Here is a 21,682-nt window from a genome sequence, read left to right as displayed (position 1 = left end):
GAGGCAGTCCCTGGACCAAGCAGTCTTGAGGGTAGCAAGTGAGCAGAGAACAGGAAAAGGAATCTAAAAAAAAAATCACCACTGGTAGAAATGCCTTACTTAGTAAGGAGCTGGGCACCTTCCTCACTGAATCCTTACAAGCCCCTGCGTGGCTCAGCCTGAACCCTGCATCTAGGGAGGCTGAGGGCTCCCGTGCCCTCTTCAGGGCAGAGAAGCTCATGGAAACTTGGCACTGGCCTGGCGGTGAATCTGGGGGGTCTCCCAATTGCTAACACCAAGTCTCTGGGTAAATAACATAGGCTTTCAGACTCAGTTTCTCCATCCGCCAAGAGTAGCACCTACCCTGAGCATACGAGAAGTTTGCAGGGCAGCAACACAGGCCTTCATCGTAAGCACTCAATACATGGATCTGCAATCGATGCTATGGCTCGTTACGTGTGTGCATCAGGAAACCAGACCCTGTGAGGACTTGAGACCCAGGGGGAGAGACTGTATGTCCTCAAGGCTAAATCAAAGGGGTTAAGCTCCCTGCACCTGGAGGACAGGCCAGGGTGAGAACAGGGGATACCATCCCCAAGCTTCCTTCCTCACCCCACTCCTATCACCTTTTCCCACCTCTTTCTATTCTAACAGTGAAAGCTGTCCTTTCTCCTCCTGCTTCCTCAGGCACAGGGTGATTTCTACACTGACGATGACCTAATGACTGAAGAGGGGGATTGCGAGATGCTAGGGGAGGGGGGGGGGAGATGCTAGGGGAAGGGGGCACAGGTGTGTGTTACAGCTCTCCCTGGAGGAAGCAGAGGCATGGTCTAAGAGGTCCTGCTCCATCCCTCAGAAGCCCCATCTCTCCTGGTCTCTGCCCCAGGAGGCTCCCAGGACCCTGGCCAGCTTCCCCAATGCCCAGGCAAGACAAGCAGGCTATGAGGGAAACAACGCCACACACTACAGCCCCTGACACTGTGTCTGCCAGAAGGAGCTGAGGCCAGGGTGCTAGCCTGTCTGAACCCTCGTCCCGGCTCCCCATCCGTCTGCCCTCAGCTTCACAATGCCTACCTACCACCTGCTGTGCTCTCTCCCTGCATGTCCCTGTCTGTCCACACATCCATCTAGTCTAAAAGGAACCCCTCCGAACAGGGAGTTGAGGGTGGGTGTCGAGGCCCTGTAGGGGGTGTTCTGAACAGGACAGACCTGAGTGGAGATTAGTAAACCTATCTTAGGTACTTTCCAAGCAAGTATGTGCAGTTTGGACTTGTTTAGAGCAATGTTTTTCACATCCTTTAATCCCTGAACTAATGAACAGATAAAGGGAGGAGGGGAGGACCCCAGAGCCTGTGCCGGGAAGTCTGAGAAGCAGGAGTGGGTTTGTTGGGGACTAGTGGGTAAAGCTTGTCTGTCCAGCTGCTGGGTCAGTCCTCCTGGGGCCACTGGCAGATCAAAGGTATCTTGGCCAGAAGGTGAGCACCTGTTAACTATCTTACTCCTAAGACCAATTAGAGAGTTGAAGACTGTTGGTTAAACCCTCAGGGATCTCTAGCCTCTCTCTCTCTCTCTCTCTCTCTCTCTCTCTCTCTGCACCACTCAGAGGGACTTCTCCAGCTCTTCCTAACTGGGGCTGGGGGCGGGGCTGCTGGGCTTGTTATCAGATGAGGACACTAAGGCCCAGAGACCTTAGATACCACACAGCCATCAAGGCAGGGGCAGTCAGTCCCGGCTGCCCTGGGCAGTGAACAAGCTCCACCAAGGATTCTTTACCCTGGGGTGATGGGTGCACACACCAGGCTCCCAGTTTCCACCTCCCCGTCCGGAGCACCCTCGCCGACCTCTCACCTCAGCCCAGGTGACCGGGGTGTGGCTGGGAGGGCAGGTGCGCTTTGTGAGCAAGGGACTGGCGAGGGCCAGGTGGTGCCACCCAGATCCCTGTGCCAGCTGCAGGCCCAGCTCGCCAGGCCCCGTCGCTCCCAGGAAAGGAGCAGGTGTCTGTTGGCAGGTGCAGAACCCAAGGGGGCAGGGCCACACAGTGTCTCGGTTGAGACCAGACTTCAGCTACTGCACCATGGACTTTGTTAACCTCCTTTTTGTTATCTGCACTTGCAGATGTGCTCCAGTGCCTACCCAGAGTAATCGTATAAGGGTTTTCTAAAAGAAGAAAGACAAATCGTTGGAGGTATGCTAGGATGGCTGAAGACCCAGGCTCAGCTCCACTCGGCCAGTCACTTGCCGAGATTCTCCAGAAACCCCTGACCTCTGCCCGTTCCCTTCTCTGTGAAAGGAGGAGGTTGGCCTAATGACTTGCTGGGGTCCCCCTGCCTGTACAAGTCCTATTTTTCTCTGCCCAGAACCATGATGTCTAAGCCCAGTTCAGCACTTCCCAAGTCCCCAGTCCATAGCACATTCGAGAAAACACATTTTCATTCCCAAGACTCCACTCACTGGCCACCAGCTCCAGCACCTCCTGAGCCCCCAGCAATTGAGGTCACCTAGGTCAGGAGTGAGCCCTGTTCCTGAATCACACTTCCTTTCTAGTGCCCCCATAGGTCCTACTGCAGGATGGAGAAGGTGCCTCAGTGCATCCACTCCTCTTTGGTCCTTAAAGTAATGTGCCGGTGCTGGTCCAGGCTGCCCTCCCTCAGCCCAGGTGTCTTGGGTGGGGCTGCGTATAAAGCACAATCCTCTGCAGTGTTGGTCACACCTACAGAAACCCACGCAACCTCATTAGGCAGGGTAGAAAGTGATCCAACGCCCTCTCCTCCATGCACACCTGAGGGGTCACTCCTACAGTGCCTATCCTGGGGTGCACATAGAGATGGTCTGGGGGGAGCTTGGGAAAGTATTCATGCCTGGGTCCTACCCTCAGGGAAGCAGCCAGAAATGGTCTGGGGCATGGAACTCGGATGCTTAAAGCTGCCCCAAGTGACTCTAATGCTATATAGAGCCAATTCAAAGCCACTGCCCTAGACCCAAGTCATCTTCCCTGTTGAAGGAAGACTGGAGTCCAGCCCCACCCCAGTGCAGCAGGCCTTGGAAGCATGGCTGTTCTCCGGTCCACCTTTGGGCTGCCCCTTGCACACCCTCCTGAGACATCTCTCACCAGCCTTCGCGGATTGCAGAAGCACTGCTAGATCTCATGCTCACTGGGGCAAGTCTGTGCCAGAGGTGAGCACATTTTCAGCAGAAATCTCTGGATTTCCGACTTTCTCAGGCCTCAGAGCCCTGTCTGTACTCAGGATGGACAATAAAAACAAGGCAGGTGACCCTGCCCCCATTGTTCTCTGGCTGGGAGCCCCTCCCATGAGAGCTGAGTCCAGGGACTGGCTGACCTGGGAGGGCTGCAGGTTTGGCTAAAGCAAACAGTGAAGGGCTGGTGGGGTCTGAACTCAGGATGGGACGTCAGCAAGTATTCTCAGGCCCGTGGAAGGCTCAGCAGATGAGTAAGACTGGAAATGCCTGTGTGTATAGGCACAGGGGACCTCTGTGGCCCAGCTTGGGTCTCACAGCACTGCTGCCTGAGAGCTGGCCATGGGAGTAGGAAAGCATTTCTTCCCAGCCCAACACACACAAGATGACCCTCCATAACTATAGTCTCTAATCTACCTCCTGATTCATCTACTTAAGGACTCAAGGCAGATGAGACACCTAATGACAAGAGGGACATCCTTTGGCCACCTGAGCTTCTCTACCCACCAATTCACACCCATTGTCCTGCCAGGGTGACTGTGGGCCGGCCGATGGCCCTGTGCTGTTATTTGTTCCCTTTCTGGGATGCTGTGGCCTGGGGCCTGGGTTCATGACATGACTCCTTCCATGCCCCCAGACACCAAATCCTGGGAGTGTCTGACATCTCTCTGCCTTGACAGATGCAGAGAAAACTGTTCAGCCAGGACCCCCACACGGGAGCACGGGGACTCTGGAGCGAGAGGCCCTGCACAGGGTTCAGCTTCTGGCTTGTCCTTCCCAAGCAAGCCAGCAGATCTCTCTGTTGACGGCTCCCTTCCTGGCCTTCCTTGTTAGAGCCCCTGGCCCAAACCCACCCATCATCAGGCACCTCTCATACCTAGAACTCCTCTGGCCCTAACACCATTTAAGACCAAGACACTGTAGGAAAAAGAGGCAAAACGGATATTCCTATTCCCCCCATTCTGTAGCTGAGGAAATCAGAGAGGGCTAATAACACAGTAGAAGTCACACAGCAAGGTGATGACAAAGCGCAGAGCAGAAGCAGCCAGAAACCCCTGACTCTCTCTCAGTTGAGGGCCCTTTCCATCAAACAACCAGACTGTCTACCACCCATCCCGGGAGTGGGCTGAGAAATGCCAACCAAAGTGGAGCGGGGAAGGGACAGGTAACAGGTGGCGAAGAGCTGTGAAAGGGCTGGGCGGACCTAGTCGTGGTATTATTTGGGAGAAGTGTATGCTTAGGCTCCCTGTGCCCAACCCCCAGGAGGGTTCGATTTGCCCCGACCTTGCAGCGGTGGAAGGAGCAAACATGGGGAAGTCACTATCCACGGTAGGTTTCTAAAAACAGCCCTCGAGCAGGCCACAAAGGAGGTCACAGGAACTGCTGACTTGCCATCTCCCCCTCCAGGGCTGATGACCTGAGGGAGATCTAGTTCACCATCAGCCGGTCTGGCTGGCCCACCTCCTGCCAGCTTGCTTCCCATCCTCCAGAGCTCAGGTCTGCGTGTTGGCCTGGACTACACACAGGGAAGGCCAATCCACTTCAAAGTCCTGAATATCATGTTTGGGACCCTCCACGAGCAGCACGGGGACAGACCAAGGAAGGCCTGGGCTTTGAAGCAGACATGCCTGGATTCAAATCCGGGCTCTACCACCATTCACCAGCAGGTCACGTGGGCCATGTCCTCTCCCCTCTCTCGGAGCTTCACTTTCTGCATCTGACAGGTGGAGTACCAAGACTGTCAGATTCGGGTGCAGATTATGTGAAATCATGCACGGCTCGATGCCAGGCATACAGGTGTGCTTCCAACACAGGTAACAGACAGAAAAGTGAACGTGGGAAGAAGAAGGGGGTGGGGAGGCCGCCTCCATTCTGGGGATGTACACCTGCTGTACAGGGCCTTCAGAGCCCTGGACAAGATAGATGGGCTCGCTGTCAACAGCAATGCCCTCCTTCCCAGGCACCCCCACCCAGAAGACTGGGGCTTTGGACAATGGTTTATCTCCCCAGATAGACTATGAGCTCTGAAGGCAGCGTTCACTCCTCCCTTACTCCTAGAACAGAATCTGGTGCTAGTAAGTACTCAATATTAATGAGTAACCCAGTCTCCAAGACGTACGCCTTTCACAACCACTCCCTCCAGGGAACCAGGATGGGTGCTGGTGGTGTTTAGGGTGGGTTCTGGCTCCAGGGAAGGAGGTGGGCAGTCCCAGTAGTTTCAGGCAGCCTGGTTTGATGGCTCTGTGTTTCTCTGCCCCACCGCCTTTCCCTGATCTCACCCCACCCCACCTATCTTCAGGGCTAAAGCCCCCACAGGTCCCAGCCCTGGTGAGTCAGCTGCCCTGCAGACTTTGGAACCATCAGGATTTTAGAGGAAGGAGGTAGGAGGGTGGGGAAGGATGAGAGCCCAGGAGGCACGTCAGGGTTGAGGGCCACAGGTCTCTCCTACGTGGCCTGCTTTCCCGCTACCCCAGTGGTGGGAGAGGACAATCTGTTCCATGAAGCTCTGAAGCTCTCTGGAGCTCTTGTGGCTGCCTGCCTTGGGCTCCCTTGCTGGGACCCCCAGGACAAGGTTCCCACCACCACGGACAGCCCCCCAAACTCATGCCTCCATGGTACAAAACCTGTCCTGATACCTGCCACCTCCATGCCTCCCGGTCACACTGGTACCCTTGAGAGTAGGCTGTGGCTGACTCGGCCCTCGTCTCCTCTCTCTCCTCTCTCGTCTCATCTCGCAGAGCACACCAGACCCAGGGGCCCTGTGAATAGCCCCTCTACTGGCTCCCTCCTCCTCTCCCTCTCGCTTGACCCCATGGCTGGTGGCTCTGGGTAATAAGTAACCACCCACCCTTGAAGCCTGGGGTTCTGATGATAAGGAATTAATAAGCTTACCCATTTATTAGAATTTAAGATGACTAGATGGTTAAACTGTAAACTCCTTCACTAATTAAAAAAAAAAAAAAAAAGCGCAGAGGGGTCCTGCGGGGTGGGTGGTATGAATTCTGCATGAGGGGTGGGCAGCTGAGTTTCTCTACTCCTACGGGGTAACCCCCCTGCCCGTTTCTTACACACCACCCATACCCGCGGCACCCAATGCGGGCTCCACTGCCTCCGAGCATGATCCCACCCTACCCCTCTCCACAAAGCCCCCTGGCAGGATCCTCCTGAGGGCCAACCACCTGTCACAAAATCCTTCCTTATTGTCGGGACTTTCAGCTAAATCCCGCCGGCTGCACTCCAAGCCCATTTCCGCCGTTGCAGTCTCCAGCTGGTGACGGACAACAGCTGGCCTCCATCCTCCCTGGAATAAATTGTACCAGAAACTACCGGCAAAGTGGCACAGGCATTTCGGGGTGGATGGTACACCTCCCCCTTGCGGGAAGGGTTGGGGGGTGGGTGGCAGCTTCTACCTCCGTGGCCCCCAAAGCCCGGGTCAAATCAAGAAGACTGAGTCCGGATCAGAGGCAGGGGTCCAGACCGCAATGCCAGGCGACCGTGAGGATCCCGGGGCCAGATACAAGGAGCACCCCCCCACTCCCCAGACCACCATGGATTTCACACACTAATTGCACCAGCGTCTCTGGCCGCCAAGGCCCCGTTTGGAGATCACAGAAATGAGACACAAATAGGATCCCCAAAAGGTTGCGGGAAAGGAACAGGAGCCAGGTATACGCCACCAGTGCTGCCCCCCACCCGCTGGCCACTTGCCCCCACTGCCACCCCCACCCTGGCGGGGGCAGATCAGGCACAGCCGCCTCGGCCTTTTCCACCTCACAGGGAAGGGACGGTCCCCAGCCCACCTCCTGCCCCCAGCAGACTGGGGCGTGGACGTGACCGAGGTGAAGAAAAACACAGCCTTTCTGTGCTGAAGGTATGGAAAAATACAGGCAGGCCCTCCTAGCACAGAGGCTGGCTGAGGTGAGGGCTAGTGTGGGCCCTGGGTAGTGAGGCCCAGGACCGGGGGACAGGCCTGGTGACGCGCAATGGAAACGCTCCGGATGGCAGAGCCGGAGAGGCACGCCTGGGGGGACAGCCCCACTGCAAAACCCACGAGGCAGAAAGTGTCAGGACCACGGCTCGCCTTCTCGTTCACAAGGGCTGTGATTTTAAGCAAAAAGCATTTCGAGTCTGCTCCCCCGCTAACGCCCACCCAGGCTGTAGCAGCCCTCAATCTGGTTGGCAGGGTGCAGGAACAGCCAGGGCACAGGCCGGCAGGGGCCAGCTATCCCCCGGCCAGAAAAACCACAACCTCACTTCCTCACGTGTAAAACGGGACTGACGCTGCCTCCCTGCCGACTCTCAGGGGTATGGATCCGAAAGCTTGATTCATGAGGACGTGACAAGTACGAAGCAGGTACACAGGCAAAGCTAGAGCTGCTCCTAACTTACGAACTTCTGGCTTCTAAACGCCCAGTGTTGTCGGGGTAGGCTTTCTTTCAGACTCCTGAGGCATTGTGTGTGGCCAGGGAAGGCTCAAAGACAGGAAGGTAAGTGGCACCAGATTTCCAAGTCACCCAGAGGTCAGGCAGGACAGCGAAACCAGCTCCTCCCGTGGCTGCATCCTGTCTCCCCAGCAGAACTCAGTTTCCCACGAAACTCTACAGGGCAGGCTCGTCCTGAGAGGTCCATTTACCCTCAAGCCTGCTGAAGATGGCTGTCTGTCCTGGGCCACTGAGGGTGAACAAGTGACCCAACAGTGGGCTTCCAGCACACAGCCTCTCCCCTCCCAGGAAAAGGGGTGAGACAAGACGGCAGGATGTGAAGAGGGTTCCCTTCACCCTCACTCCCACCCAGCAGCCCTGGGGTATTCCCTTCTCTGGAGGGGCAAAAGTACAGCTGTGCTGGCCTGCTACGAATGCCACATCTGGCCGGGCACCAGCCCCAAGCCCCATGCAGAACCCACCCAGCCAACTTAACCCAAGGAAAGATGGGACCAGAAGCATGGACGACCTTCCTTTGCACTGCACAGCACAAAGCTGGGGCTACTGGTTTGCTAAGCATTTGCTGAGCACAGGCCATATGCCCTGCTGCTGTGAGCCCAATGAGGGAAGTGCAAGACACAGGCCCTGCCTAGGACTCGTGGTCCTAACTAGGGACAGGCAGGCAGACAGGAAGTTACATGATGGTGGACAACACAACAAAGCAGCGGCCAAATGTCGAGGCCAGGACAAGCCCTGGGGCTTGAACCGTGCCCTCATCCAATTCCCAACAACTGGGCACGAAGTAGGACAAGAAGCCCAAACACAGATGGGGAAACGGAGGCTCACAAAACACAAGGGGCTAGGGCAGAGCAATCTCCCAGCCAGATGCTTCCCCCAGCTCTGAAAACTGCCTGCCCTTCCTCCCCAGCCCCACCCTTGGGTTTTCCATCTTTCCTGGCCCGGGGCCCCCTACCATATACCCCAGAAGGAAGCTGGAAACCCCTACAAGTTCCATCAGTCACCCCTATTTCCATTCTTTCCACATTTGAGGTGGAAGATGTGTTCTCAGTTCTCACTGCAAGGGGAAGATGTGCCAGGTGGCCAGCAGATTCATCCAACCGGTGAATCTGAACTTCAGGTATAGGCTTTCCTCTCAAGGACCCAGGAAGAGTTGATGCTTCACTGGACACCAGCAGGCTGAGGGAATGGGGTAGAGCAGGTGATCAAAAGGAATTGAGACCCAAAAACAACAACTGGAGATCCATCCGTGAAACCTGACTCACACGCCATAGCCTGGTCCCACCTCCACTGAACCGAGCCTGACCCACGACACCAGGAACGACCCTCCCGCCAAACACACGGTCATCTGAGTCTCATGTGGCTCTGAGGGCCAGGCGGTCGGTCCACAGCTCTCTGCAATCTCGCACTTTCTGGGGCTGCGGGGGTGGGTGTGCTCACCTCAGAAGAGCTTGCAAGTTTCCAGTGGGTGGGACAGAGAAACCACCTCCTACAGGTTCTCGGCGCATCACGCTCCACGTTCTGCGGCGGCCAGGCCAGGCCAGCTCTCCCTCTCCCACACCAGAGCAGGAATGGAATTTGACTAGACACCGAGAGAAGCCAGTGTGCCATTAGAAACCTCAACAGATTCCTATCAACACTCCAGTGCTGTCCAAGAGAACTCTCTGTGCTCATGGAATGTTCTATATCTGAACAGTCCCATGTGGCTACCAAGCCTTTGAAATGGGGCCAGTGTGACTGAGGAACTAAATTTTAATTTAAAATTAGGCAGCCACAATATTTAGTATCGTGTTAAAATAAAATTAATTAGGAACATGTGGGCAGGGATTACCATACTGACACAGAGTCAAACATAAGCATCCTACCCAAATGCTGTCCTAGGCAGGGGTCTGTCTTCCCCTGGACCCTCAGGCCGTGCGTGGTCTGCGGCACGCTCCAGATTCTGAATTAGATGCATGCTGACCCAAATCTTGCCTGCTTGTGCTTTTTGTTCATCTGAAAGGCAGGGCAAGATCTCCCTGTACCCCAGTGGGGCTTGCCAGAGCTGGAAGCAACATGACACTGGTCCACGGGCCTCCGGAAGACACCACTCCCCTGCAGGGGACACGGACCCCAGGACTGGGTACAGCTGCTGGGGCTCCCCTGGCTCTGCTGGGTATCTCTTGGGGAACTATGCTCTCTTCTTGGTGACTGCCAACTCGCAAGTCCAGTCTCTAATGGCTTGGTCTGTGGGCCCAAGGGCCACCTGGTTTCCCTAGTCTGTGAGACCTTTCCCCTCCAAGTGTTCAATGGCACTGCTGCCTGGGACGTCGTCGCTTTGGCAGCGGAATTTAAGAGTAACAGCAAGCCAATGTTCCAGCAATCACAGAACTAATGCTGGGCTTCAAGGTGTGTCCTGTTAAAACTCCGGTTTGCTTTGTGCTTTGTGCACCTCATATGTTAAAAACAGCAAGCCTAGAAGTGGCTAATGATATATAAATTCAGTCTCTTTAAGGGGGATTCAACAGCGTTTCAGAAAACCTGGAAGTAAGAGAAAGAAAAAGGCAGCCACCATCATCCTGCCTCTACCTCAACACAAATCGTCTTCTGTTTTTACGTGGAGTCTCCATGACTCAATGCTAACAGAACCACATGCGAACTTGAGCGTCCTGGCTGGCTGCCCTCACCCCCAGTCCTGTTTTTGTCTACCTGGAAGCCTGGCTCACAGTTCAGTCCCAATTTGAGAAATACCAACTGAAGCCCTGGGAGGCCACCCCTGCCCCCCCAGGGCCCGGGCAGCTCCAGCACCAACCAAGTGTCCCTGTGGGAGTCTGTCTGAGGGGTCCCATCCCCAGGCCACACAGCCCAAGACAGTGCAGAGCAGTTGAGGGGAGAGGCATGAAGGGGTGTGTCCATAGACATAAGATCAGCTTCAGGAAGGGGAATTTTTTAAGACCTGTAGACGATGACCCCAATACAGAGCTGAGGAGCCAGAGGACTTGGCCATATACAGCTCTCAGTGCTGGAACTTTCCAAAAAGACAGGGCATGCCAAAACTGAGATCTGTGAACTCTGAATCCTCAGCAGGCTTGGTGCAGGTGGGGACCTTCTAGAGCAAAACCCAAAAGTGCCTCCCATGACTCTGACGATGTCCTGCCCCAGCACCGCGGAGCCACACCCAGGGAGACGGTGACACTTCATGGGGAACCTCTTGACCTGTCCCAAGAGGGCAGTGCACACAGGAGGATCACAGGGGTGTGGGCAGTCACAGAGCGTCTGCTGGGTGGACAAAGAATCTGGTCAAGCAAGATCCCCACTGGGAAGAAGGCTAGGGACAGTTTTCCAGATTGGAGGTGGGCCTAACTGGAAGGCAAAAGAGGGCTGTGCTGGTCCTGCTTCTGGTATTTGGGGGCTGGTGGAAGACAAGCCAAAGGAGAGAGAAATACAGTGTCATGGTTCAGGGTGATCGTTAATAATTACTCCCTCACACTGCGCTAGGTTTGCGATCCGATGGGGCACAGGCTGAGGGCCTTGTGGAGCAGGAGAGGAGTACACACAAGTCAAAACGCAAGGTGCTCTGATGCCCCGGGGTGGGGAGGTGGTGCCGAGGGTGCCGAGGCTCAAAGAAAAAAGCTAACCTCTAGAGAAAGGGGAGCCTTCCCTGTCAGCTTCTCCTACGGCAACTCTTCTACCTTGGGGCACCTGAGGCCCCCGCAACATGCCACATGGCTACTTCATTGTCCTCAATATATACTGCATGGCCTCACCCCACCTCAAAAGCAGGGCCAGTAACTAATTCTTCCCTTAATTTCCAAAATCCTTAAACCAGCACTGGTTTAAGCATACAGCAGGTGCTCAGTAAGTGCCTAATCAGCTTTAGTGAGCAAGTCCTTGGTTCAGAGAGGGGCGGTGACCTGGTCTAGTCACACAGCAAGTCAGCTGAGCCAGCCCCAGAACCCAGCTCTGCCTTCCAGTCCCCAGCTCACTAAGTAGATCTCTGGGCTGCGGCTAGAGTCTGGGGGATGGGAGAGATGGGGTGTTGAAAAGCTGATAATCAGGACACCCTCCCTTTTCCTGCTCCCCAGGGGGGTGCTGACAAGACACTACTGCATCAGCGTGCCCCACTTAGCCCACTCAGCACTTATCCCTCAGCGAGAGGCAGCCACTGCTCCAGGGGGCCGGGATGCTGAGAAGGGAAGGGCATCCTTCCAAAGCTAACACTGTCAGGATGCATTCCACGACCCAGGAGGCAAGAGCTTTATTTGAACAGCAGAGATGGGAAAGGTATGGGGCTGCTGTTCTTTCTCTTCTGGAGGGTCTGTGAACAGGTGCCATCCTGCACCTGGGATGTGAGAGGATCCAGAACCTTGCACTAGACACAAAGGACACCCCAGCCCAAATGAACATTCAAGTCCATAAAGGGCTGGCTCTGTGGTCCTCAACATGCTGCGGCATCGCCCATCTCTGTCATCAGTCATGCAGACAATGTCTGGGTGGCACTTCCATCCACTCCAGGAGAATGGCAAGACTAAAACTAATGCCTCCCTAGGTGCAGGCCAGGGTCTTGCTGGGGGTTGTCCCTGGGGAAGCCAAATGGGGATATATGTCACAAGTATGGGTTTAGCTGCTGAGGAAGGAGCAGGTAATATGGCACTCAGATGGAAACCCCACAGCCAACCAGCAACTGCACGTCCCTCCTCCAACTCCTTGATTCTCTCTTGAAGGCTCGGGTCTCTGGGTCGCCCGACCCATAAATCTTGTCACGAAGGGTCGGGGCCTGTTAGGTCTGTAAGGATGCTGGAGGAAAGGAGATGAGGGCAGGAGGGGGGTTGACAGCCTCAACTCAGAATTATGACACCCACTTATAACCCAAGATTTCCTGCTTTAAAACTTTCCATGCCGTAAATGGCAAATAAACCTATATATGGTCAATGTGGTCGGGAATACAGTGGTGTCAGAACCCACAAGGCTGCAGAACGCAAAGCCAGCAAAGCATGCATGGAACACTTGGGGTACGAAGAGCCAATGGGCCCCAAATAGAAAGTCCAGCCCCAAAGAGTGACTAGTCAGATGGGTAGGACTGGTGATGATTTAGGACCTCGCAGAGTCTAAGTGAGAGCCCCCTTGATGGAGCTCTGGCTCTAGACTCAGAAGCCTGGGCTCAGGCCACTAACTAGCTGTGTGACCTTGGTTATGTCATTTAATCTCTCTGCCTCAGATGCCTTATCTACACAATGAGGTTACCCACAGCTGCTATCTTACCATGGCTGGGGGAGTCGATGCCATGTGGTGATGGCCCTTGCCTGGCCTACAACGCCCTTTCCCTCACCAATGTCAGCCACCGCTACTCCTATGGTGTGACTATTGCTCTGGCCCCGCTGCCACCCTTCCCCAGAGCAATTTACGTTAGGGGTGGACACAGATCTCGAGTTCTTGGTAAAAACAGTAAACTTGCTGTAGTTTTACAACACCTCACCACCCTGAAGAGATGGCCTTTTGTCTCTAATCGAGACCTAAGGGGATCAAGGGGAGGGGTCCAGAAAGAGGCTGAGACCACGTGGGTGGGAGAGTCCAAATCACAGAGGCCACTGCAAGAATGCTGGCTGGCTCCCTTCTGAGGGAGAGGCCACTGAGGGTTTTCTGAGTTGGGGGTCATGACCTGAGTCTATGAAGGACCCCTTCCCCCCCTTACTGATGTGACACCAGCCAGGAGAGCTATTAGGAGGTGTGGCAGTCACCTTTCAATCTACCTCTTGGGGACACTGCTTCCAAGAAGCCTTCCCTAATTGCCCCACTTAGCTCTAATTACTCCTTTATTGTGCTTCCCAGCCCCCGGTGAGCACAGTAACCTGGGAAAAGTTACATAACCTCCTAAGGTCTGGGCCTTGGCTCCAGGGCTGAACAGGGAGGCCAGTTAAGTAACCACTAAGCTCCCTCCGGCCTCACAATTTATGATTTGCCGCCAGAAGTGCCCAGAGCCTGATTCTCCTCCCCCATCAACCATGCCTGCCAACCTCCAAGAGTGGTGGGGGCGGGGGGGGGGGCATATTCTGGAAAAACCAGCCAACAACAGCTCCTTGGGTGCAAACACTTGGGGTGTGGGGTCCTGTGATAGGGAAACTCCCTAGAAGGCACCAGATCCTTTCTGCTCCAGGCTCTGGTTGGTCCCGAAAAACATCCTCCCTTCTGAGCCTACAGTTACCAACCATCTCCACTCTTGCCTCTTGTTTTAGAAAAACTCACTAGTTAGGGTGGGGAAGCTGGCACTCAAGATCACAAGGAGTGTGCTAGGCAGGTTAAAAAAATCGGGCAGGCCAGGTTAGTGTGAGTAGAATCCGTGCTCTGCAACCTACAAGACCGTTATGATTTTGATGTAAAGGCGATTTAGAAGGGGATTAGAGGGGAACCTGGTGGCTCAGTGACATGTCTGCCTTTGGCTCAGGACGTGATCCTGGAGTACTGGGATTGACTCCTGCATCTAGCCCCCTGCAAAGAGACTGCTTCTCTTCCCTCTGCCTATGTCTCTGCCTCTCTCTGTGTCCCTTATGAATAAATATATAAAATCTTAAAAAAGGTTGGCGGGAGGGTGATTAGAGGCAGGGTGACAAATGGCTTGGTGGGAAAAGCTCTGGGCCTACGCAAGCTAAGCTAGTTTACCCTGGGCTTAGTTCCACAGTCTGTCCCTAGCTCCTCACAGGCCTTGGTTTTCCTATCTAGCAAATGGGATGGTGTTTCACCGCCACACTTTAGTCCAGCCCGGAGAGGCCACAGGAAGGCACCTCAGATAAACAAGTCTATGGCGACCCATGGCAAAGCCAAGGGTGGGAATCTGAGCAGGGTATCTGCAAGCTTCTTAGGGGTCATCCAGTTGCTAAAGGCAACTCCGTTCAATGGGGCTCACATCCTTGGTCTGCTGTGGAGGGGTACCCTGTGAGGGCCATCAGGGGAAAAGGAGCCCGACACAGGCTCCAGCCGAGCCAGAGTTATCAGGTCAGAACATGTCCCTCTCCCCTGAACAGCCCAGCCTTCCTCCTGTTCCTCCTCAGAAGGCTCTGAAGATGAAACCGTTTCCACAAGTGAGGGGCAGGGGCTGTTTCTTCCCTCCCCCAGCACGTCCACTTGCCCTTTTGGTTTCCACAGTACATGGTCTGAAGACATTCCCCAGAAGGCAGGGATGAGGTTCCTGCTCTTTGCAGCAGGTCTCAAACAGGTTTGGGCACATAGTATGTGCTTAGTAAATATCTGCTGAATGAAGGACTGGATGGCTATTTGCTCCTCTACGTTGAGTTCCTTGAAAGCAGAAACCACAGCCACCCTGGCCCCGGAGGACAGATCTATTAAAGGCCCTCATGCCCATTGGCCTGGTTAATCCCAAGGGAAAGGACTTTAGGAAAAGTTTATAAAATAAGGGGTAGGACAGAGGAAGCAGAGAAGGGGGTTTCTAGAGATAAAGACTCAGAGTGGGACAGCTGTTCCAAGTTCCTCAAAAAAGAGGTCACAAGAACCGAATCTAAGGTTAACTTGGAGCTGACTGCCCAGCCAAAGTGAGTGACCTCCGTGCATGCTTTGTCCTACGATCTTTCTCCCACTGAGATGAGTAGCATTGCTCCCACTTTCCAATGCAGCAATGTGATCAGGGTCACATAGTTTGCAAAGGCGCTGTGACTTGAAAGCCCATCCTTTTTTGTTTGTTTGTTTACTTAAGAATCCATTTTATTTATTTTTTTATAAATTGATTTTTTATTGGTGTTCAATTTGCCAGCATATAGAATAACAACCAGTGCTCATCCCGTCAAGTGCCCCCCTCAGTGCCCGTCACCCACTCACCCCCACCTCCCGCCCTCCTCCCCTTCCACCACCCCTAGTTCATTTCCCAGAGTTAAGAGTCTTTCATGTTCTGTCTCCCTTTCTGATATTTCCCACACATTTTTTCTCCGTTCCCCATTATTCCATTTCACTACTTTTTATATTCCCCAAAAGAATGAGACCATATAATGTTTGTCCTTCTCCGATTGACTTATTTCACTCAGCATAATGCCCTCCAGTTCCATCCACGTCAAAGCAAATGGTGGGTATTTGTCGTTTCTAATGGCTGAGTGATATTCCATTGTATACATAAACCACATCTCTATACATTCATCTTTCAATGGACACCGAGGCTCCTTCCACAGTTTGGCTATTGTGGACATTGCTGCTAGAAACATCGGGGTCCAGGTGTCCCGGCGTTTCATTGCATCTGTATCTTTGGGGTAAATCCCCAGCAGTTGAAAGCCCATCCTTAACCACTAGGCAATGTGACCCCACCTCATGAGGCTTGAAGGGGAAAGTGGGAGCACATTTCGATAATGGCACTACCCCCCTTCTCCCCCTCCTCGCCACGATTCTAACTAAGCCTATGAGACCAGAGGCCAGAGTCTGGGCCTGGCTCAATTCACCTAGACAAGTGTCTTGATCTTGAAGAGGTCCGGCCCCTCCCGACCGGACTTCGAAATGGAAGGTCCACATGGCTCTTAGCATCATCCCCTCAGAGCCAGGCACACCACCAGCCACCTGGGGCCCACCAGACATGGTGAGGCTATCAGTGGTCAATTAAACCCCACAGGCTTTTTGCACATTTCTGTGGAGTAGGGCCAAGGGTGAAGAGACATGTCCCTGCCTGCGCAGGACTCCTCAGTCTAGCTGGGCCTAATTTAACTCCAAGCACTCCAAACTGTCTTGAATGAATGGATGAATTTACTTGTAGGAAGGGGATCTAGAGAAGTGAAATCTGGCCAGAGTCGCACAGCAAAAACCAGTACTGTAGGCAGAACTGGAACCATGTTAGAATCAACTACTGGGGGGCTCCCTAGGTGGCTCACCGGTTTAGCGTCTGTCTTCGGCCCAGGGCCTGATCCCGGGGTCCTGGGATCGAGTCCCACATTGGGCTCCCTGTGTGGGGTCTGCTTCTCCCTCTGCCTGTATCTGCCTCTCTCTCTCTCATAAATAAATAAATAAATAAATAAATAAATAAATAAATAAATAAATAAATAAAATCTTAAAAAAAAAAAAAAAGAATCAACTACTGGGGACGCCTGGGTGGCTCAGTGGTTGAGCATCTGCCTTTGGCTCAGGTCATGATGCCAGAGTCCTGGGATCAAAACCCGCATCCAGGCTCCCTGCATGGAGCCTGCTTCTCCCTCTGCCTGTGTCTCCGCCTCTCTCATGAATAAATAAATAAAATCTTAAAAAAAAAAAAAGAATCAGCCACTGCCTACACAGTGGTTCAGATCCAAGTCTGTCAGACCCAGACCCAAGCACAGGTCTACACTGACGAAAGGAGGGGCTCTCTACCAGATACTATCCCTGCCATCAAGCACTCCTGCAGGGCTTTCCCCTGGGGTTGGGTGGGGGCGAGAGGGGGATGGAGGGAAGCCTCTCCCTCCCAGGAGGGGCCTAGCTAAGCAGCTGCAGCCAGATTACACTGGGCCACAGGAGGTGACAACAGCCACAGTATGCAATCCTGCCTAAATATTTCAGCAGGAAACCCAAATATTTAGATGGAGGAGAGGAAAAATAGAATGTACATTTCAAAGCCAATCAAAGGGACCTGTCTACCAAAGGCTCTCTGGGAGAGGAAGTGGGTGGTGCCTGCCCCGTACAAGGGTACAACTCTGACCCCAGATCCTGTGTGATCACCACCCAGGGAGGACACCCAGGAGGCCATCTGCACCTGGAATCATCCGGAATGGAAAAGGTTTGATCAGAGCCTGGGACACTGCCAGGACTGAGCAGAGAAACCCTTGCCACCCTTCTCCCAGCAGGGTGGGAGAAAGAGAAGAAAGAGAAGAGGGGACACCTTCCACATTTTTAGATGTTGACCATTCTTTCTTTTGAGGGGAGAGTTGTGGGTGAACTTGAAAGAAATGGGAAATGTTGGGCGACTCCACGAGGAGGAATTTGGTGGGCGATATCATCCGTATCTCCATCTCCAGATCAGGAGATCACTCCGTGGTGGGGCCTGAAGCAGGCATATAGAGAAAGAGAGGCACAGCAGCTGATAGGCAGCAGGTCATCGGCCGCATGTGCCAGACATTCTGCCAAGTGTATTTACGTGGATTCTGTAGACACGAGGGAGATACTATACTACTTCCCATTTCACAGATGAGGAGGCTGACCTGCTCAAGGTTTTGGAGCTAGGTAATAAGCATCCTGAAAGCTGTCCCACATACCTAAGGCTCAGAAGGCACCACACAAGGCTAACCCTTTCCTGCCCCCAGGCCTTTGCTCCTTGTTTTTTTCCACCTTTCCACCCCACAAAGAACAAAAAGTTTCAGCATGTGGATTCTAGGTTCAAATTCTCATTCTTCCACTTCATAGATGTACAAACTCTAGGCTGAACCTCTGTGGTCCATTCTGTTGCTCCTACCAGCATGTAGTGCTGGTAAGAGAGCACCTACTGCAGAAGCTGCTGCATAGATGATGATGATGCACAAAATAGTTCACAAAGCCGGTGGCTAAAGCAAATGCTAGGCTCGCACCCCCCCACGCCCCCTCCCAGTACTCCAACCTCCTGGCTCTGCAATCAACAAGGCAGGGTGAGTCTCAGCCTCTAGTTAGCCATTTGAACCCCGGCAAATCGCGTGGCCTCCATTTTCCTAGAAAACAGGTATAGCAGTAACTTTTAACCCACTAGACTGTTTTAATGAGACACTAGTTAAAGAACCAGCCCGATGCCTGGCATGCAGTCAGAATTCAGCAGGATGCTCACAGGGGCTGCTACTCATCTTCCCAGCTTGCCTTAAGTTCCTGCTTCTTTAAATTCAAGAGTAGAAATTAATTTCTCAATGGTTCACCCTTAGAACCTCCAGGTTACCAATGTCAACCAGGGGACAGCTTCTTTACTTTTCTTCTTCTAGATTAGGGGCTCCCTGAGGGCAGGATTATGTGTTGTTCAGAGCCAGATCCCCTACAGGCCAAGGAGTTTTAGAGGCTCAGGAAACAGGAACTGAATCCTCTGAGGCCCTGTGACCCTCGTCCATCTCTCTGGCCTCGACCATCTGCAACCCATCACTCAGCACCAGGACCGCATTTCCTCTCATTTCACCACTATGACGGTCTCTCTCCCCAGTGAGGCTGAGCTCCTGAGGGCTAAGGCTCCCTGTCTGGTTTCTGAGGCTTCAGCACACATAAAAATGCTAGCCAGCAGGGAGGCCCCTCTGTGAGCCACCCTTTCTTTGCCCAGATCTCCAAAATTTAGGGACCAGATTAATTCCTCATCAAAAACTCAGAGGCCCTGCAGCTGTACAGAGCTGGAGTATACCATCCCTACTTTTACATAAAGGGACAACTAAGACATAATCTGGAAAGGTAACCAAATAAGGAGTGGGGATGGCTTTGGCAGGGACCTAGACCTGACCCTCCAAGGGGCTCATGGTGAGAAGGTGTCCTAATTGAAAGCTGGGGATGGGAGTGTGAGGGGAGGATGGGGGGGGGCTCTTTTTTGGGGGGGGAGGCTGTGGGCTCTGTGGGCTTTGGTGGAATAACCCACATTTCATCACATCAGTAGGAGGAAGGGAGGAAGAATCCTTATCAGAACACCCATGAGGTGAAGGGATCAGCCCACAGAAATGCTGTTAATTTAGAGGCGAATACTCCACTTCTTTTAAGTTGCAATGCTTGTGAAGAACAGGGAACTTTTTGAAATGCTGCTCACTCACTTACTTAAATTGCAAACATTTGGTCAGTTCAAATTCCTTGGCTAAACCCAGAGGGCTGCATCAACTGACCCTCACCTCTCAGCCCTGTGGCAGCAGCCCTGGACCATCACACAGTTATACTCCTCCCTGAGGGCTGTGGGCAAGAAAGTTCCACCATCACCCCCCCTTATTTGTCTAACTCTTTAAAAATCTGGTTGATACACACCCAGAAGAGGGAATCTGGATCATATGGTTCCACTTTTAATTTCCTAAGGAACCTCTTCTAACACTGTTTTCCATAGTGGTTGCACCATTTTACTCCAAGAGACAAATACTATATGATTCCACTTGAAAGGTATTCAGAATAATCAAAGTCACAAGAACAGAAGTAGATTGTGCATTACCAGGGACTGGGGGAGAGGGGAAAGAGGAGTTGTTTAGTGGGGATAGAATCTGTTTTGCAAGACAAAAAAGTTCTGGAGATCTATTTCACAACCCTGTGAATATACTTAACATGAATGAACTGTACTTTTAAAAATGGTTAAGATGGGGTAAAAAAAAAAAAAGGATAAGATAGCAAACTCTGTTATGTGGGGTTTTTTTTTTTTTACCACATAACGAGCACTTACTATATGTGCCAAGCACGGGTCTAGGTAAACCAGGAGGGTGATACTGTGGCATGGCTTCAGAGGCCAGCCCATAACCATCACACATGCTACATGGATGGGACTCTCAGCAACAGCAAGGGGCCTGCAGCTGGTGGGGCAAGTGGCACTTAGAGGGTAGGTAGCATGTCCTCTATCCATGTCAACCCATCCTTGGGGAGGATAGACAGATCAGGCCTCCTCTGCCCTATTCTAAGAGTACCAGGGAACCCTCAGTGAGGTCTCCAAGGAGACTCGCCTCGTCCTGCTCCATTCCCCAAAAGAAACACGGGAAGGAGGCAAACCTACTTTTTACACACCTTCTTGTAGTACCCAGCACATTTGGCCTCTCTATCACCCAGTTCTGGCCACGTCCTTCTTGAAGCCCCAGTTGGATCTAGCACTTCAATCTGTAGAAAGACTCTGTCAGGGGTTTTGTCTCAGGAGTGGGGCTCCTCTGCTCCCCAAAGCCTTATATTTCCCTATTCCCCACCCCCACCACACATAGAGTTCAGAGGCTGAGCCCAATCTGACAGCAAACAGCCAAGTTCAAGATGAAAGCCCTTGGCCTGAGGTCAGAGCCAGCCAAGCACAGCATCCAAAACTGGAAGATTGTTTCTTTTAAACGGGAGACTATAAATAGGGCAAAACCCCAGGAAAATACTTAGAAGCAACAGTCCTCACCTCCCTTGCACCCCCTCCTATAGGACTCTCCCCACCCCCACTAGAACCTTTCAACACTTGCTAATTCCCACCCTAGATGATAAGTCTCTAATACCACGCCATCTGTAATCATCCCAAGGGCTCTAGTAAAACTCCCAAAACGATTCAATACAAATTCACTTTAACTGTCAAAACTCTAACTAGAGCAGTTAACTGAGGCAGATTTATCGATTTAAGAATTCTTATTTTTTTGGCTGCCCTCAACTTTGAGCAGAACATAAACAAATGAGCCATTAGGAGGGGACCTCTTTCGTCCATTTCCTCTCAAAAACCAGACTTCTCTACTTTTCCACTTCTGCAGTTCTAGACAGTGAGGATCCAAATTCAAACTAATGACGTGGAGGCCTCCATGATCTTGGATAATCAAAAGATCTATTGTGTTCCTTTACTTACAAAAGCAGTTAAGAGGACCAGTGTGCTTTACAATTTCCAACAAGGCTCGAAACAAAAGAGGTTTTCATGTTAACCCTCAATTCTCAAAAAAACTCAATTAATGTGCCCCATTCTCAGCATTTTGGTCAGATGTAATTTTAGCACATAATTCCTGGTTATATATTTCAAATTTTAGGAGTAGGATTGGTGTTAGTAACTCGAGGTCAGACCTTTAAAATTGGGATCAGCCTGACTAGTGTAGACTGGAACAGGTATAGAGTAGGAAGGGTCCAGTAAATAAAAGGAGAGGGTTCTGGCACATATGGAAAACCTCCAAATATGATAATGCAGTCTGAAGCTGGCAAGGAGGCCAGTAGGATCCAAAAAGGCTTCTGGGAACTGGTCAACTATGTGAGAAGTCTAGAAAACCCATCCTGTCATGGTTGAGTTTATTCATCCTTTTTCTCAGAAGCCAGTCTCAGCCTGGCAGTGTCTTCATCCTGTCTTTGCACTCCCAGAGCCTTGCCTCGTGCCTGGCACACAGTGGGCACTTAATAAAGGCTTGCTGACTAATTCTCGTGTACTCTGGAATACAACAGTGTGAAACCTGACTCTGCACCATATAATCCCGGGCAAGTTACATCACTGTCCTCATCTATAAAAGGGGGTGGTCACC

General features: G+C 52.5%; 1 protein-coding gene across 2 annotated transcripts in view; it reads right to left on the bottom strand.

Annotated features, from left to right (window-relative positions):
* KCNK5 (potassium two pore domain channel subfamily K member 5) overlaps positions 1 to 21,682 on the bottom strand; it is a 38,825-nt gene that overhangs the window by 13,047 nt on the left and 4,096 nt on the right. The window contains exon 1 of one of the 2 annotated variants that reach the window (XM_072833172.1): positions 9,054 to 9,239. The exons of the other annotated variant lie outside the window; for it this stretch is intronic. Coding sequence (XP_072689273.1) covers positions 9,054 to 9,224 — 171 coding nt within the window. The 5' untranslated portion in view covers positions 9,225 to 9,239. Of the gene's footprint in view, positions 1 to 9,053; positions 9,240 to 21,682 lie in introns of those variants that run through there. 2 annotated transcript variants of the gene reach the window in all.

The sequence above is a fragment of the Canis lupus genome, chromosome 7, assembly GCF_048164855.1.
Source record: "Canis lupus baileyi chromosome 7, mCanLup2.hap1, whole genome shotgun sequence".
In the NCBI taxonomy this organism is placed as follows: domain Eukaryota; kingdom Metazoa; phylum Chordata; class Mammalia; order Carnivora; family Canidae; genus Canis; species Canis lupus.
This window is presented reverse-complemented; position numbering and strand designations above follow the sequence as displayed.